The 19,416-nt window shown below is 47.9% G+C and overlaps 1 protein-coding gene across 1 annotated transcript in view; it reads left to right on the forward strand.

Annotated features, from left to right (window-relative positions):
- The window catches only part of TMEM132D (transmembrane protein 132D), an 892,244-nt gene extending 884,304 nt beyond the window's left edge, over positions 1-7,940 (forward strand). Inside the window, exons 8-9 of the mRNA XM_055405442.2 lie at positions 371-562; positions 4,693-7,940. Of these exons, the coding sequence (XP_055261417.2) occupies positions 371-562; positions 4,693-5,874 (1,374 nt within the window). The 3' untranslated portion in view covers positions 5,875-7,940. The remainder of the gene's footprint in view (positions 1-370; positions 563-4,692) is intronic.
- The last annotated feature ends 11,476 nt before the right edge of the window (positions 7,941-19,416 follow it).

The raw sequence follows: 19,416 nt of genomic DNA on the forward strand, positions 1-19,416 counted from the left end.
AACATGTACATTATCATATGTGAAACAGATCACCAGTCCAGGTTCAATGCATGAGGCAGGGTGCTCAGGGCTGGTGCACTGGGATGACCCTGAGGGATGGGATGGGGAGGGAAGTGGGAGGGCGATTCAAGACGGGGAACACATGTACACCCGTGGCTGATTCATGTCAATGTATGGCAAAAACCACTACAATATTGTAAAGTAATTAGCCTCCAATTAAAATAAATAAATAATTTTTTTAAAAAGATCTCAATTCCTGCAGTTGACCCACTCATCTGTCTGTCTCTCTCCCTCATCCGCATGGAGCATCCTTTACACCAAAGGGGGGCTTTCTGAAACCACAGAGAGCTATGTCATTTCTGCCTTTCAGATCCTGTCACCTCTGTCAGATGCCATCTTGGCCGAGAAGACGGTCACCGTGCTGGACGAGAAGGTGACGATCACAGACCTTGGGGTCCAGCTGGTGACAGGACTGTCCCTCTCCCTGCAACTCAGCCCAGGGAGCAACAGAGCCATCTTCGCCACCGCAGTGGCTCAAGAACTTCTGCAAAGGCCCAAACAGGTGTGGGAGTGGGAATGGCACACTGTGGGGAGGGGTCACCTATCGGGGAAGTCACCCAACTGGGAGGGTCACACACCAGGGGGGAATCCTACATGTCTTGGAGCCACATGGTGGGGTTGGGTCACACACCTGTGGGTTTATTCATTGAGTGGGGTCCTGCCCTGAGCAGATCACACACACACACACATCATGTGAGGTCACACACCAGCTGAGGTCACATAGCAGGTGAGGTTGCCCATCTAGTGGAGTTACCAGTTTTGGGGGTAGGTCCCACCAAAGAGTGGGCTTGTACACTGGGTGTTCCTCAGTTGTTGTTATTTTTTTTTTTAATTTTATTGGACTATAGTTGCTCTGCAATGTTGTGTTAGTTTCAGGTGTATAGAAGAGTCAATCAGCTCTACATATACATAGATCTACTCTTTTCTTTAGTTTAGATTCTTTCCCCATATAGGTCACTACAGAGGGCTGAGTAGGGCTCCTTGTGCTATACATAGGTCCTTGTTAGTCTTTAAAAGGGTTTGTGAGGGAGTGACTGCTCAGCCTCAGGCTTCCTACCCCCCTAAATGGAGATGCTGAACAAAAAGGTTGCCATGCGTGATGGATTCTAGGCACCAGGAGCCAGAGGAGCTCAGTGCAGGCTCCACATCCCGCTGGACATCGCGGGTGCTGTTTTTCCACCATTGTGATGGTCCTGGCTCTTCACCCCGCTGACCTCCCCGAGCAGGGGGGTGAAGGTGAGGGCAGGAACAGACCCTAAGGAGGTGTCCAAACTTCTGTGAAGTCCCTGCCCCTCTATGATGGAGTCACAGGTCTGGGGGGTCAGAAGGAGATTGAAGGAGTTGCTTCCACATTTACTGTTTACCTCGGAGCAAAAGTAACAAACTGGTGGTTACGTTGTACCTGGTGTTCTTTCTCTTTATTGGAAAACAACATGTGCTAATAGAATGTGTGTGTGTACTGTGTGTATGTTGTGTGTCCTGTGTGTTGTGTGTCCTGTATGTTGTGTGTACTGCGTGTTGTACACATGGTGTGTGTATCGTGCAGCGCGTGTTTGTGTGTTGATGCCACAGTTTCCAAACAAACAGGGCACTTGAAAATGTTATCTGATCTCCCCCTTCATCAGAGGTGGAGAAACATTATTTCTTGGAGAGAACCTGGATTGTCACTCTCGGGAGCCTTGTTTATCAAACACCCAAAGACAGTGGTCTCAGGCTGCTGATTCTCAGCTCCCCATGACACAGATGGTCCTGCCCAGGGGATGCTGGAAGGCCTCCAGTCCTTGTAGGGGGTTTTCAGGCAATTTCCATTGTCAGTCAAGAGCCCTTTTCCTGGCAGCTCTATGCTCAGCAGGTGCGTTACGACTTGGGTCCCCTTGTGCACCCGCTGAGGCTGTGACTAAGCCTGACCTTCCCCTGGAAGCAGAGTCTTGCAGTTTCCCCAGCCCGTATCCATCACGGAATGCTCCTCCATCAGGTGTTAGCTAATTGCTTGCCCTTTCAGTGTGCTCTCTGTGCGCAAGACTTTGGACTACAAAGCACTTGAAAGTGGGTGATCTCAGTACCGGATACGAATTCTTGCCAAAGGCAAACCTCCCTCTTCTCAGGGCACAGTGCCAGCCAGGATGCAAATTCCAGGTAGCAAAGGAGAAATAACCTGAGGCTTCTTCTTGTCTTCCTGGGGCGATCCAATCAGGTGATGGCCAATGAGGAGTTAAGGAAGCGAGAAGACACAGTTAGAATCAGGCCACAGAGCTGATCCATTCCCCACATGCAGAGCAAGCCATGTGACCCTGAGGTTTGCTCTGCGCTTGGTTTGGATGGAGCCTGGCCTCTGCCTGCAACTTGGCTCTGACATTTCAGTTTCAAGAAATCCAGTGTGCATTTGAGTTTCCTGCTGTGATTTCATGACCAATCGGAAGACCCTAGTAGAGGACTTCCCTAGTGACTCAGTGGCTAAGATTTTGTGCTCCCAATGTAGGAGGCCGGGGTTTGACCTCTGGTCAGGGGACTAGATCCCACATGCTGCAGCTAAGAAGTTCACATGCCCCAACTAAGACCCAGCATAGCTTAAAAAAAAAAATTGGCCCTGTAAACCAGGGTTATGCCCAGTGGATTTTGCACTGTCTCTGGTGGTTTTCCACCTAGCAGCCAGTCCAAGCCCATGTCTAACAAGGTCAGGATTTACCGACTGAGCAGAAGGAGCAGAAGCCACCAGTCTCATGTGAGATGCTTCCTTCTCACTTCCAAAGACCAGATACCACCAGGAAAACTTACTCTGTTGTGGTTGGGGGTGCCTTGGTTTCAAGAAAGAGAAATCTGCTCAAGCACGTTGAAATAACACTGGATTTATTACAAGGTTAGCAAGGCTTTTGCGAAAGTGTTAATTGCTCAGTCATGTCTGATTCTTTGCAACTCCATGGACTGTATAAACTGCCAGGCTCCTCTGTCCATGGAATTCTTCAGGCAAGAACACTGGAGTGGGTAGCTATTCCCTTCTCCAGGGGATCTTCCCGACCCAGGGATCGAACCCAAGTCTCCCTCATTGCAGAAATATCCCCCACAGTCTGAGCCACCAGGGAAGCCCAGCTATAAGAACTTGGCGAAACAGGTTCAGAAGTCTCTCTCACATCCATTATCTCATTAGATAAATGCTGAGCCCAGACATTTGATTGTAGTTGCTCCAAAGTGAGGCTTCGTTCCCCAGTTTCATACAATTTCCCACTCATCTGCCCACAACTAAATGTTTCAGTCCTGTCTTTCTTATTTCAAACTGGTAGGGGAGATGCCGGCAGGCTCAGAGCTGCTGAGATGAGTGGCGCTGACCAGCCATTCTCCAGGTTAGGTCACCTATGGCCAGGTGGGCAGGGGCATAAGCCTCTTGGGGCTGAGCACCCCTCTGGGCCTGGGATGTAGCAGCTTCTCCAGGAGACAGGAGGAAGAGGGGAGCAACGGGCCTGCCAGTTCGCTGTCAAGGCAAATGACATCTTCACTTGGAATTGGAAGTCATGGCGATTATCTCATCTCTTATGATCTCCCTGGTCAGACTAGTCCCCAGGAAATCAGATCTAAAGCAACAAAGTAAAAAGAAAAGAAATTGAGATATACACAAACCTTGGCCCTGGCTACTCTTTGACCTCCCAGTTTCCCCCAATGGGTGGGCTGGAGGATGGATGGGAATACAAAGATTCTCCCAATAGACAGCTTCCTAACCTTAATCTTCACCCCAACCCCTCTCTCTGCCTGGAAGGCATTACCCCTCACCTCCAAGCCAGGACTGTGTCTGCAAGCCAAAACAAGCCTATCCTTAGATGCTTATGTGGCAGGACCCAAAACAACTAAAGCCTAAAGCCAGCAGCACCTCTGAGGCGCCCTTGTCTAGATCAGGGGCTTTCATCTGTGTGGTAATGTTCAGAGACTGGGTATTAAAGCAACTTAAAAGCAATGTAATAAATATGTTTCATTTAAACGTGTAACACTTGTGAATGACCCACTAGCCAGTAAATCTCCTTTGACATGCAATCTATTATTGGGCAGAAGTAGATCTTGCAACGAGGGGTGAAAAAAAAAATATTTCTTTCAACACCTCAGGAAAGAAAGCAAATCTTATTAGGAAGTGTTTATTCCTGGTCGTGTTTCATGGTTGTCATTTTACTGTTGTGGTTTTTCTTTAGGTTCTCTTGTCTTTACAAGAATTCATCCTACTTTATACCTTTTGTACTTCTCACTTCCATACTGTGTAACAGGCTTCCCTTTGTTCTTGCAGCATTCTCTTTGCTAGAGTGTCTTTGTGTGCAATGAGCTTTGGGACCCACTTTTTTAAACTTATTTTTTAATTGGAGTATAATTGCTTTACAGTGTTAATGTCGTGTTAGTTTCTGCTGTACAACTACATGAATCAGCGACAAGTATACGTATCTTCCCTCCCTCTGGGACCTCCCCCGCACTCCATCCCAGCCCTCTAGGTCATCACAGAGCACCGAGCCGAGCTCCCTGTGCTATAGCAGCTTCCCACTAGCTGTCTGTCTTACACATGTTAGTGTGTATATGTCAACGCTACTCTTTCAGTTTGTTCCACCCTCCCCTTCCCCCTCTGTGTCCATCTTTGACGAACTTACTTATTCTTTTCAACAGGAAGCAGCCATCAGTTGCTGGGTCCAATTCAGTGATGGCTCCGTCACCCCCTTGGATATTTACGATGCAAAAGACTTCTCCCTGGTGGCCACATCCCTGGATGAGAAGGTGGTCTCCATCCACCAAGACCCCAAATTCAAGTGGCCTATAATCGCCGCTGAAGCTGAAGGACAGGGGGCCCTGGTGAAGGTCGAAATGGTCATTTGCGAATCGTGCCAGAAATCCAAGCGGAAGAGCGTGCTGGCTGTGGGGACAGCCAACATCAAAGTGAAGTTTGGCCAAAACGACGCCACCCCCAACACCAGTGACAGCAGACGCACGGGGGCAGGAGGTCCCCTGGATAATAACATCAGTGACAGAAGACCCAAAAAGCCCTTGCAGGAATGGGGGAGTCAGGAGGGAGAGTACTACGCCAGTTCCTCCATGGGCCTCATGGAAGGCAGGGGCTCCACAACGGAGAGGTCCACTTTCCAGAAGAACAGGGGCCAGGAAAGCCTTCTGGATGATGGCAGCCATTTGCAGACCATGTCCATCGACCTCACCAGCTTCCCAGCCCAGGTGGACCTGCCCAGAAGCCATGGGGAAACAGAGGAGAACGACCCCCAGTCCTCCAAAGGGCTGAGCGACCTGGAGATCGGAATGTATGCCCTGCTGGGGGTCTTCTGCCTGGCCATTTTGGTCTTCCTCATCAATTGCGTGACCTTTGCATTAAAGTACAGGCACAAACAGGTCCCCTTCGAAGAACAGGAAGGGATGACTCACTCCCACGACTGGGTCGGCCTGAGCCACCGGACCGAACTGCTGGAGAACCAGCTCCACTTTGCCTCCTCCCAAGAGGAGCAGATCACGGCCATCGACAGGGGCATGGATTTCGAAGAGAGTAAATATCTGCTCTGCACAGACTCCCAAAAGAGCATCAACGGACAGCTGTTCAGATCTTCAGGACCCACCCTCGTGGACGGGAAAGATCAGAAAAGCGAGCCCCCAACGTCCCCTACCTCAAAAAGGAAAAGAGTCAAATTCACCACTTTCGCCACCCTCTCTCCGGAGGATGGATGCCCCGCCGTGAACTCCCTAGCGGCCAGCAGCGAGGATACGGTGAACTGGGTCGGCCAGGATCTGGACCCTGGGGGAGGCCAAGAGTCACGTGGCTACAGGGAAGGATTACGTGAAGATGTGTAAGCTGGGCATTAGCAGACATTGGTTCTCACTCACCTTTCGGCCTTTAACTTGGGGATTCGGGGCAATGGGGACCCTCAGTGGGGGGAATGAAAAGACAGAGGGGACTTCCCTGGCGGTCAAGTGGTTAGGACTCAACGCTTCCACTGTAGGGGGCGTGGGTTTCATCCCTGGTGAGGGAACTAAGGTCCCCCATGCCTCTAGACATGGCAAAAAAAAAAGGACACGATCAGGCTGACACTATCCACAGAGTCCCAGAAAACGACTCTGGCTCCCCCAGTGAGGCCCCGAGTTGGAATCGATGTCCACTTCCCAGGGTCTGATGTCTCAGTCGATGAAAAGAGGTTTATCACGCATGGCGAGATTTTTTATCAACTTGGAAGAAAAATGAGTTCTGAATCACTGAGCTTTCGTCAGCCTCCAGGAAAGAACTGCCCCTCTCTTGCCATCTCTCTTTCTTTAATCGAAGCAATTTGGATATTGTCAAAGCCACACGGCTGCAATATTCAATGTTGCAGACAACAGGAGAAAAAGGACACTCAGGTTGGGCGGGATGGATGGGAGGAGGTGCGTCATGGAAACTCACCTGGCTGTGAGCCTGAGCAGAAGCGGAGTCTAGCGCCGCCTAGAGTCAGCTCTTGGGAAGCATGATTTCCAGTTATATCCCAAAGGCTGGGTCAGGGTAAACCCCGGGTTATTGACAAACCAAGGCAATCGTTGACAAGGGGTTAAAAGGGAACAAGAGGGCAAACAGGTCACCAATACCTTTGTAACTAGATGTCAAGAACAAACACCCAGGAAACAAAACCCTCTGAGCCATTCGGAGCATCCCTTTATTGGTAAACTAGGGATCCTGGGCATGGAGTTTCAATCAGGTTCAAAGAACCAGGCTTTTCTTTTCTTTTTAGCAAATTTACTCTGTTCACATTTGTACCCTTCCTTGCATCACCACCTTTCCAAAAGTCATTGATCACTCGTGGGCAGTGGGGAGCCACGTCACTGTTTGCCGAGTCTCTTCCACTGTGGCCTCTGTGCCAATCTCCAGGTGACAGTCTACACTGAAGCCCCATGGGGCCAACTTCACACGTGTCTCGCTTTGAAAAAGCTAGTCTTTGGGGGTCAGCAGTGCTCACAAGGAATTTGACACCCAAGGATGCTCATTCTCCTGGCTTTTCTGGAAAGAAGGGAGGGGTGGTCTGTGATAGGTCTTTCAACAGTCCCATCCGGTCTGCTGCCCAGGGCTGCTGAGATAAATCTGGGCATGCCCATAGCAGGGGTACAGGGTGAGGAGAGCTGAGATTCAGTGTGTGTGACGAGGAGGGTCGGGCAGGAAATCTGGCCCCACTCATATGCGGGGGGGAACATGAGGCTGCTGCTTCTTCACCTTGGAGGGATGGAGGGACCAGTGGAACCTGCCTATGGGGCAGAGAGCTGGGTTATTCAAGCACTGGGTTCTGAGGTCAGTTTCTCTGTCTCTGTGTGTCTCTGCTTCCTCTCTGTCTGTCTGTCTCTCTGTGCATATAATTGAATTCTCCTGAGATCAAGTGTGTCATTCCAGCAGTTCATCCTCTCAACCTCAGCACTCTCTCTCAGACTAAGGTGCTGTCCATTTGCCCTAACACTGAGAGTCCAGGAGCCATCAGCCACCTGCTCCTGTCCCCAAGCTGACTTACACTGGCTGGCTGGGTGACTAAATGGTCACCCCTTTTCAACGATAATCCTTTGCTCTCAGTAACCCACTCCTGTTCTTTCAGCCTTCGCCTCATTCTCATACCGCTGTCGATGCCCCCTCTCCAATCCGTCTGCGTGCAGAATGTATTGTAGATTATAAGAATGTAATATATATTTATAAACTTACTGACTGTAAATATAAAGTTTGCCTTCTGTGGCTTACGGCTGTCCTTTGTCTTTCTACGCACTAACACCACCCCCTTCCCCGCCCCAGTGGCTGGCATCCTCAGCAAATGACCCTCCAAAGCTGCGGCTTTGGGTAAATGAAAATGCAGATGGAAAGATCCCAGCAACAATCCAATTACACACTTACATCGTGTAATGCCGCTCTCCGCATTGAGGCGATGTTGACACACGATGACAAAGTACGTTGTGTACTAAGTATCTCTCCTTCAGGACCTGAAAGGATTTGCAAATCAATCACACATGCAATTCTCTGCTAAAAGCCTGCTGACTGATGGCGGTAAGTGAGAAGCACGGCAGGCAAGTGTGTATCCCAGCCTCCCTTTGGGCTGGAGTGAGGGAACGAAAGGGCTCTGTCCTCTCTTTGGATCACTCGTATATGTTCAGAGGTCAATTTTCTGAAGCATGTTTGTGCCCACGATGACTGTGGGCTGGGTTTGTTTTTTTTTTAGGGTTGATTTTTTCAGGGAATTTCCTGGCAGCCCAGTGGTTAGGAATCCACCTTCCAGCGCAGGGGACATGGGGTTGGTAACTGCTCGGAGAACTAAGATCCCACATGCTTCTGGGCCACTAAGCCTTCATGCCACAACTACTGGACTCTTTCACCTCAACTAGAGAGAAGTGTGCCTGCCAGAGCGAAGATCCCACGTGCAACTAAGACCTCATGTAGCCAAATAAATAATTTTTTAAGGTTGATTTTCAGATGCCTCTGATAATCAGTTGCAGTCCCAAGATGATTCCACAGAAAAAGAAGTTGCATGAAATCTTTGTCTTCATGCAAGCAATATCAAGTGATGTATCATTTTCTTATTCAGCTGGTATCTACTGAGCACCTACCATATGCTAGCTGTCGCTGTTCTTCAGTCATTCAGTCATGTCCAGCTCTTTGTGACCCCATGGACCGCAGCACGCCAGGCTCCCCAGTCCATCACCAACTCCCAGAGTTGCTCAAACTCATGTCCATTGAGTCGGTGATGCCATCCAACCATCTCATCCTCTGTCACCCCCTTCTCCTCCTGCCCTCAATCTTTCCCAGCATCAGGGTCTTTTCCAGTGAGTCGGCTCTTCGCATTAGGTGGCCAAAGTTTCGGAGCTTCAACTTCAGCATCGGTCCTTCCAATGAATAGTCAGGGTGGAGTTCCTTTAAGACTGACTGGTTTGATCTCCTTGCAGGCCAAGGATGAGTGGTAAATAGACCCATGCCTACTCTGAGAGACCTCTAGTGTGGGGTGGAGGAGATGAACAACAATGTAATTTTCAGATCATCATACATTGTATGAAGGATAATAAAATAAGTTATGGTATAGAAAAAGACTGGGTCAATGCTTAAGACTTTGGCCATTGCACCTAAAAAAAAACCCTGAATTTCTGTCTTCTCTTGAAAATTCAGACTCTGGCGAGATGGGTCTTAGAATCCACCTTGGCCCTAATTGGACATCCTGAATTTACTGCTGTGGCCTCTAGGCAGGATGCCCCCACACCCCTGCAGGTCCCTCCACACCTATTGTCTCCCTGACCCAGAGGGCAAATTTCATTTGCCATCTATTTCACCATTTTTCTTCTAATAAGGAAATATTTCTCCCCAGCTGTGTCTCTACCCAGAAGTGCTGAAAACAAAAATAAATGGAGGGAGCTGTGTGTTCTCTAGACAAAATTAGGAGAAGTATATTATTTTGTTAAAGAGAGTACCCTTGGTGTCTCCTAGGAAAATAGAGATTGTTGTCTAAAGGGATCCCCAGTCTCAGAGGTCTAATGCCTGATGATCTAAAATGGAGCTGACATAATAATAATAGAAAAGTGCACAGTAAATGTTAATGCGCTTCACACATCCCCAAACCATCCCTACCCCTTCCATTGAAAAATTGTCTCCCTCGAAACCAGTTCCTAGTGCCAAAAAGGCTGGTTTAAAAAACACAGCTCACACAGCTCATAATGTGATCTGTGTGCCCAGAGTCGGAGAAAGAAATGATATGAACATCTTAACGAATTGACTTTTCAACAGGGTGTCTTTGGGGTGCGAATAAAATAAGGGATGCTGCGCAGTTTCTCCTAGCCTGACCTGCTCTCTCATTTCCACCCCTCGTGGGCCCCCCATCCCTTCAAGCGGTGAGTTCCGACCCAGTAGACTTAGACACCAAGCCCACAAAAACCAGGATCATTAGCGCCCCCTGGTGGACTCCGTGACTTCCTGCAGCGTTTAGTGCCCCAGAGTTGAGCAATCCATTCCCTTAACAGAGTTCCACACGTTCGGCGAACAACAGAAATGTGCTCACAGTCTTCAGACTGCAAGTACGAGATCAGGTGTCCACAAGGTCGGTGCCTTCTGAGGCTCTACGGGGCTCTGATCCAGCCCCTCTCTGCCTCCTGGTGGTAGCTCTTTTCCTGCAGAGGCTTCACCCCATCTATCCCTCCATGCTCACATGGAATTTTCCACATGATGTGTGTGTGTGCCTGTCCAAATTTCCTCATTTTATTTTTTATTTGCATTTTATTTCTCTCTTATAGGGAAGAGGACTGAAGGTCTGCTTTCAGAGCTGCTTTGCGGGTTCTTTGGTCATCAGCTTTTTTTGTTTTGGCCAGGAGACATGTGGGATCCTAGTTCCCTGAAAGTGTTAGTTGCTCAGTCCCGTCCTACTCTTTGCCACACTATAGGCTGTAGTCCGCCAGGTTTCTCTGTCCATGGAATTTTCCAGGCAGGAACACTGGAATGGGTTGCATGCCCTCCTCCAGGGCATCTTCCCAACCCATGTCTCCTGCATCGCAAGCAGATTCTTTACCATCTGAGCCACCAGGGAAACCTCTTTAGTTCCCTGACCAGGAATCAAATCTGTACCTGCTGCTCTGGAAGTGCAGAGTCTTAACCACTAGACTGCCAGGGAGGTCCCCAAATTTCCTCTTTATAAATGAATGCCAGGCAAGTTGGAGTTGAGCCCACCCTGCTCCAGTAAGACTCATCTTAACTAACTACATCCACAAAGACCCTATTTCCAAACAAGGTCAGGTCTAGTTCCTGGGGGGTTAGGACTTCAATCCATTAATGTGAGGTGCGCAAATAAAGTCATAACACTGGCCTCTGGCCAGAGGTTTAAGGCAGCTAAACTCGTGAGCAGATTGAGAACAATTGACTGCTCCATGGACCAACCAGGGCACTGGGCTTCCAGGAAACTGTCTTATTTTGAAAAGCCTCACCTCGTCCTCAATTTCACACCCACTTTACAAATGAGGCTGTGCAAGGACACCCTGGGAGAGCAAGGGAACAGTTTATCTGTTTCCCTCTGGGGAAGCTCAGAACTGTGAATTAATTACCCCAAGTGTTGCTTCCCAAGACAGTCATTAGCAGCCATTAGCTCCTCACTGGGGACCACTCCCCCTCTTCGCTGTGGCTGCAGCCATGGAGATTCTGGCAGAAATGTGGGTGTGTGATGTTCTGACAGGGTGGACCAGCTCCTCAAATCCAGCTGTCACTGATGACCTAAGGGGTGATGGACAGGGGATTTGGAGCGAAGAGCATGCTGTGGCCAGAGGTCCAGATGCAAGTTTGACCCCTACCTGGCCCTGAAAGGCCTTCGTCTTAAGTTCTCTATGGCACTTTGCCTACATCTGGCCCCAGCTGATGCGTCTCTCACAGGACGTGGGGGAAAGTGCTGAGCTGTGTATCTAGCCTCCTGTAGATAAGAGAATCAAAAGGACTAAGGCTACACGTCCTCTGAGAGGTGTACCTTTTTTCCTGGAGTGACCATCATAAAGTATCACAAACTAGGGGTTTAAGGCAACAGGAATGTATTTACTCCCCATTATGGAGCCCAGAATCAAGGTGTTAATCCAATTGGTTCTTGGCTGTGAAAGAATCTTTCTCATGCTTCTTCCCTGGGTTTTGCTGGTCACTAGCAATCTTTGGAATCCTTTAGCTCTTTCCAAAGATGGTCTTTCCAGATCAGGCTGCAGTCCCAGGTTCTGAGGGTTAGGATTTCAACATATCTTTTCAGGAAGACAATTCTACCCACTCCAGGGAGGAAGTAGTCCCCTTAGGAGGGAAGAAGTCCTGTTTTGATGTTTGCTTTGGAGAAAATCTATGCAGCAAGTGATTTTAAACATTACTTTTTAACCAAACTTCAGGAAGAATAATAGGGGCAGTGGACAGAATTTCTTGCTCCCTAGGACTGGACAGCGGGCTTCCTGGGTGGCACTACTGGTAAAGAATCTGCCTGCCCAGAGCAGGAGACACAGGTCTGATCCCTGATCTCCAGGAAGATCTCCTGGAGAAGGAAATGGCACCCCATTCCAGTGTTCTTGCCTGGGAAGTTCCTTGGGCAGAGAAGCCTGGAAGGCTACATACAGTCCACGAGGCCTCGAAGAACTGTATGTGACGAAGCACACGCAGCACAGGACTGGACAAGCGGAGGTGAAGCTGGCTTCAGGAGCGGTTGGATCCAGGCTTTAATCTCTTCCCCTCTCCTACTCCTGTCCCAGTCTTTGCTTGTTTGACTTCAGGCTCAGGCAAAGCTCTTGCACACAGTGGCCTCCGGAAACTTTAGCCTTGGTAATTTCCCATGAAAGAAATTCCGAGTTAAAGACAGTGAGTGTCCTGACACTTTCAGATGAAGTCCTTCAATTGATCCCTATTGGCCGGCTGGAGTCACAAGCTGAACAGAAGCCAGATCTGTCACCTGCAAGATGCAATGTCCAGGCCTCCATCACAGGCATCTTCCTCCCACCCTGCAGCCTGATTAGTGCCAGGGGGAGAGATTAGTGCCTTGCTGTCCCAACAGTCAATCAACTTACATTTTTTATTTCCTGTATTTTTGTTTTATTTTGTTTCTGATCGAGGTGTGAAAAAGTTCTAGGTTCATCTGAAGTTTCTGATGAGATTTCTTTCCATGATAAAATCTGCATATTTGTATTGCAAAAAAGGTGACTAAAACTTGATGTGAACTCCTACCTTTTTGGCTTAAAGAATATCTTTTATTCAGTATGAAACTTTTATACTATATGTTCCACACATTGAGAATAAACGTACAAGGGACTTCCCTGGTGGTCCAGGAGTTAAGAATCTGCCTTCCAATGCAGCAGAAGCGGGTTCCATCCTTGGTCAAGGAACTAAGATCCTGCATGTCTCGGGGTAGCTAAGCCTGAGTGTCACAGCTAGAGAACCCCTCATGCCAAAACGAAGACCCAGCACAGCCAAAATTTAAAAATAAATAAATAAAATTCAGCTTTAAATAAACAGAATAAGTGTACATTAAATCTTGGTTAAAAAAAGTAAAGTGAGAAGGGACTAACTTCCAAGGGAAAATCAAGATATTTTTGCAATAAAAATGGATGTTTGCCCTGCACAGCAATGGATCCCCTTCCTCCTTTCACTGCCTTTTCCTGGCTTCCCCACCCCCAATTCCATTCCCATGAGCTTTGCTTTCTGGACATTGAGAAAGACTCTGGAACCACATGTACAGGACCTCAGAAGATTGAGGTCCAAGTTGAAGGAGAGACGGTAAACACCCTTCACAAGCAAACTGTGTGGATCCACTGTGGAAACTCATCTGTCACTCTTGGCTGGGTGCCCAGTAGAGAGTCCTGGGGGCTTCAGGCTCTGGGTCACCTCCTCTGTCCAGGACTTTCAGACTTCGAACGTCTCATGACCATTTTCCCCTGATGTTTAATCAAGTCCACCAGTGATGCTAATGGACTCAAAGCACGATGGCCAATGTTTGTTTTATAACTATAAAAGCTTCTGTCTTGCTCTCCTCTGCTTCCCCTACCTTCAGAACATTTCATGCCTCTTAAATGAATCTACTAAGCAGACAGTCAGTGTTTGCTAAGTGAAAATTAACAGAGTGACCTTTTAAAAACATAATTCACATCAGGTCACTCCCTGGGCTAAAAACCCTCCAATAGATGCTCATAAATCCTAGAATGAAATCCGGACTTTGTTACCAGCACTGCCCATCACCCCACCTTTAATTCCAACCACAGCCACTCTTGATCACTAACTCTAGTCCCACTGGTTCCCTTTTGTCTATTTTTCTGGCAAAACAAGCCCATCCCCACCTCGGAGCTTATGCCCCTTTCCCTCTTCTTTCCGGAACTCTATTCTCCCAGATTGTCACAGGCTGGACTCCTCATCACCATTCAGGTCTTAGCTCATGAGTTGCTTCTGCAGTGAGGCTTTCTCTAGCCACCTGAAAGCAGCTTCACATCCCCTCCCTTTAATTCCCTCCCCTCCCCCCACCAGCTATCATGCCATCTTACAGTCTTTGTATCTCCTAGACAACGCTGGCTTTGTCCTGTCCAAATATTTGCTTCCTTGTTGGCTATGTGTGTTTCCCCATAGAAGATAAGTTCCAGAAGAGTAAAGATCTAGTTCTGCCTGTCTTCTACTGTATACCCCATGACTAGAGCCATGCCTAGCAAGAGTCAGCAATCAGTAAACATTTGCTTGGACAGATGGATGGGTGGGTGGATGATTAGACACTTGAATGGACAGATGAATGTTTGGCTGGATGGATGGATGCTTGGATGGATAGATGAAAAGAGATGGATGGACGTTTGGATGGATGAGTGGCTATTTGGATGGGTGAGTGAATGGATGGATCGACTGATGGTTGGTTGAGTGAGTCGATGTTTGGATGAATAAACACATGAATAAGATGGATGATTAGATGCTTGAAAGGACAGACAAATGTTTGGATGTATGGATGGATGTTTGAATGAATGGATGGATGGACAAACAGACAATGAATGGTTTGCAGAGCATGAATGACAAAAACACAGTCTGATAAATTTAGCTAGGCACCTAGTGGGAATCGGGAACTAAACTGCTGCCAGAGGCTTTTTTAATACAGTGTAGGTGTGCTTCCACTTGGATGTAATATCAACATCTTCCCCTGAGTCTGCAGATTTGGTCACTCTGAGGGCAACAAAAATAGTTAGATGCAACTCCTGCCCTTAAGAGGGGCACAGAAGACAATACCCCTTGTCCTCTGTTTCTGTACAGACCTTGCCAGCTTGCCATCAAGGCCTAACCCTCTGCAAGTGAAGCATGGTAAGAATTAAAACATCCCCCCCTTTTCCAAGATCAACCTCACTGTGTGGAGGTCTTCACTTGAGTTGAAATCTTGCCAGTCAGCTCCATTCAATCAGAATTTCCAGAGTCTAGTGAAAAAACAAATAGACATCCCTCTGGCCTTTTCACATCCCCCAGGAAAGGAAGGGCGTTACCTTCTTTGTCTGGAGCACCACATCCTTGGGGCATGCTTGGACACCTGCTCAATACATTTCCCAACCAGCCTTGCAGTTCACTTGGGTCTGCATGACTAGTAATTCTGGCAACGACTGTGAACAGTGATGACAGGTCACTCCCAGCAGGGGCAGTCAGGAGCCAGGGTGAGTGACCTGTGCATGCTCTCCCTTATCCTGCCTCAATGACTGGGAAGACACGTTTGGGGACTTTTTCTTTATTAAAATATAGTTGACTTCTAATGTTAATTTCTGCTATACAGCAAAGTGATTCAGGTATATATATGTATGCATATTCTTTTTCATCTTCTTTCCCACTGTGGTTTATCACAGGATATTGAATACAGTTCTCTGTGCTCTGCAGAAGGACCTTATTGTTCATCCATCCTATATGTAGTTTGCATCTGCTAACCCCAAACTCCCAATCCTTCCCTCTACCCCCCACCCCTTGGCAACCACCAGTCTGTTCTCTGTGGCCACAATTCTGTTTCTGTTTCCTAGGTAGGTTCATTTGTCATATTTTGGATTCCACATAAAAGTGGCTTCCTATGGTGTTTGGGGGAAGACATATGCTGGTATGTAGCACTACCGGTTGGAGGAAGCCCAGGTCCCCAAGGACCCAGGGACATGTGGGAGATTCATGGCCTTAGAGAGGATCAGACCCTCCCAGACCCTTCTGGACAAGAAACAGTCCTTTATTCTGTTTCACTGACTGCTGTTCTGCTTTATTTACAGCAGTACCTATTCCCGCCTGATTAATGCACTAGCCGTTCAGTAGAAGCTTCTTGGCTTATTGAGTGGCTGGATTCCGGGGAGCTGACCTTCCTGCAAAGATGGGAGCGCAGAGGGAGGGGGACCGGATTCATGCCAAACCAGGTTCTTTTTCCCTTTTGAGGATCCACGTGACGTGAATGTTCATGTCAGTTTGGCCTGAAGGAGCGGAACAAGCATAGCATCTTGAGAGGGAAGAGGTCTCCCGAGGCCTAATTGGGCTTCTTATTACCAACTTGAGGGAAACGACCAGGGACTTTCTTGCCGGTGTCTCGCGGCTGGTGTGAACTCATTAGGCGGCTGAGGAAGGGGCGTCTCTGCTTTGCTTTGCCTGTGACAACGTCGCTCAGCAGCCCGACCTTCCCCAAAGGCCTCTGTGCTGGTTGATTGTCCCAGCTCCACCGGTGGCCCTGCTCCCAAGCTACTCTTTGAAGCATCAGTGACACATGGGGATGCGGGTACTACTGTTCCCAGGAGGCAAGTTCCACTCAGCCGTGCCTCCCAGCTCCTGTCCCAGCTTCTCAGACCCACCAAGCAGCTTAAGGTCAGGAAACAGCAGGAGGCAGCTCGGGTCCAACTCCCACTCCTAAGAGCAGCGGATGTGGGCGGATCTCCAGGCTTGGACCTCCACGTGGCCTCAGTTTCTGGGAGGAAAGCTGAGGTTGCCTGAAATCTCCTGTGTCCCGTGTGGACGTTTGTTTGTCTGTTTCAGTGAGTTTGTCTGGGCCGGGTCTTAGTTGCAGCTTGCAGGACCTTCAGGTATGGTATGTGAACTCTTATTTGCAGGATCTAGTTCCTTGACAAGGGATGGAACCCAGGCCCCTACACTGGGAACGCAGAGTCTTCGCTGGACCACCAGGGAAGCTCCCTCTTGCTGCTGTGTGAAGCGTTTTGTGCCGCTAAGATCAGATTCTGTAAAGAAGCCGGGAACTGACACAAGCCAGCCTCAAATGCATCACCTGCAATATGAAGACAGTGTAACCTGGCTGAGCGACACTTCTTTGCCTGAACCACTGTATCATTGACAATATAGCAGTGGTCCTGCCTGGAAGAGTCTCTGAACCCCACTCCTGTGCTTTGCTTAGTGGCCACTGCTGCTCTCTGAGGGACCACCCTTTTCATAACGGAGCCAGAGAAACTCTCACTTCCTGCCTACTGACTTCAGCTGACCCCATTTAGTCGATTGGAATCTATGCTTTCTGCTTATTTTTAGTTTTTTTTAATTTTTAAAAAATTTTTATTGAAATATAATTGATTTATAAAGTTTCAGGTGGACAGCAAAGTGATTCACTTTTTGAAATTTTTTAATTGTATTTTTTAAAATTAGGATTTTTTTTTTTACATATATGTGTATGTATATATGGGCTTCCCCTCGGAGAAGGCAATGGCAAGCCACTCCAGTACTCTTGCCTAGAAAATCCCATGGATGGAGGAGCCTGGTGGGCTGCGGTCCGTGGGGTCGCTAGGGGTTGGACATGACTGAGCGACTTTACTTTCACTTTCACACATTGGAGAAGGAAATGGCAACCCACTCCAGTGTTCTTGCCTGGAGAACCCCAGGGACGGGGGACCCTGGTGGGCTTCCGTCTATGGGGTCACACAGAGTCGGACACGACTGAAGTGACTTAGCAGCAGCATATGGGCTTCCCAGGTGGCTCAGATGGTAAAGAATCTGCCTGCAATGCAGGAGACCTGGGTTCAATCCCTGGATTAGGAAGATCCCCTGGAGGAGGGCATGGCAACCCATTCCAGAATTCTTGCCTGGAGAATCCTCACGGAAAGAGGAGCCCAGTGGGCTATAGTCCATGGGGTTACAAAGAGTCAGACGTGACTGAGCAACTAAGCACAACACACAATGTGTATGTGAATATAACATGTATATGTTCCTTTTTAGATTCTTTTTCATTATGCTATTACAAGATATTGAGTATCTTGTGCTGTACCGTATGTCCTTGTTGGTTATCTAATTCATCCCATAGGGTTGCAAAGAGTTGGGCATGACTGAGCCACTGAGCACACACACGCATACAGTGTATCCGTTAATCCCAAACTCCTGATTTATCCCTCTCTCCCCACTTTCCCCTTTGATAACCGTAAGTTTGTTTTCTATGTCTATAAGTCTATATCTGTTTTATGGTGGTTGGTGGTTTAGTCTCTACGTTGTGTTCAACTCTAGTGACCCCATGGACTATAGCCTGCCAGGCGCCTCTGTCCATGGGATTTCCCAGGCAAAAATACTGGAGTGGGTTGCCATTCCCTTCTCCAGGGAATCTTCCCAACCCAGGGGTTGAATCCAGGTCTCCCACATTGCATGTGGTTTCTTTACCACTGAGCCACCAGGGAAACCATTTCTGTTTTATAAATATGTTCGTTTGTAATCATTTTCTTAGATTCCACATAAAGCAATATCATATGATTCTTGGCTTTCTCTACCTGATTTCATTTAGTATGATCATCTCTAGGTTCATCCATGTAGCTACAAATGATATCATTTCATTCTTTTTTATGGCTGAGTAATATTCCTTTGTATATATGTACCACATCTTCTTGAACCATGGACATTTAGGTTTTTCCCATATCTTGGCTATTGTAAATAGTGCTGCTGGGAACATAGGGGTGGACATATCTTTTCAAATTAGTATTTTCTCCAGTTACACGCCTTGGAGTGGGAGTGCTGGATCACATGGTAACTCTATTTTTAGTTTTTTAAGGAAACCCCATAGTGTTCTGCATGGTGGCTGCACCAATTTCCACTCCCACCAACAGTATGGGGGGCTTCCTTTCTCTCCACTCCCTCTCCTGTGCTTCCTGTTCCATGACGCAAAGGTTTGCTGTAACAGGCAAGGCTGTCACGAGAAGACCACAGCTGCCCCATTAAAATGATTGGGGTGACCTTGTAAGGTTATCCATGACATCTTTGCCCAGTAGCAAGCTCTTCTTGATGTGGAGGCAGAAAGAGCTGTTAAAACAGGACATCAATAGCCTTTGATGAAGGTGAGTGTCTTGAACAGGGCACGAGTATACTTGGGGACCCTGCAAGGTAGCATCCTCTTTGACAGGCCATGAGCTTGGCACTGATTCTTTAGTCCTTTGACCACTCTAGCCCCAGATATTTCAGGAGCTAAAGAGTCAGACATGACTGAGCGACTGAACTGAACTGAAAGTTATAGAAGGTCATGATCTCTAACCAACCACCTTTTGAATCTTGTATCCATCTACCAAGACAGATATGGTTTTTTTCAGCCTTAGAACAGTGAGAGAGTGCTGCAGCCCAGGAAACCCGGACTCTGGTGGAAGGGGAGTTTTGTAACTTCCCAGTAGATTGATGGAAGTCCTAGAAGATGAGATCCTTGCTTTTCTTTTAGCCTTCTTTTCCCCCCGCCATCTTAGGAAAACATAGACCCAAGAATATCTATCAAGTCACCAGGTTAAGCTTAATATCCCATTGATATTTCAAATTTTTCAAAATCTTCATTGCTCTGAATGGAACCATCCATTTCCACTATTTGGGATGATTCTGGGCCCCCTCTGTTCTGAAGGGGGTAACTTCCTGGCCATCCTTGGCTGGTCCCCTGCCATCACTTGCTCTGGCATCCGTGGCTGCCTCTGACACTACACCAGGCAGTT

This window comes from Moschus berezovskii, chromosome 19, assembly GCF_049115385.1.
Source record: "Moschus berezovskii isolate FMDL1 chromosome 19, NW_MosBer_1.0, whole genome shotgun sequence".
Taxonomy (NCBI): Eukaryota; Metazoa; Chordata; class Mammalia; order Artiodactyla; family Moschidae; genus Moschus; species Moschus berezovskii.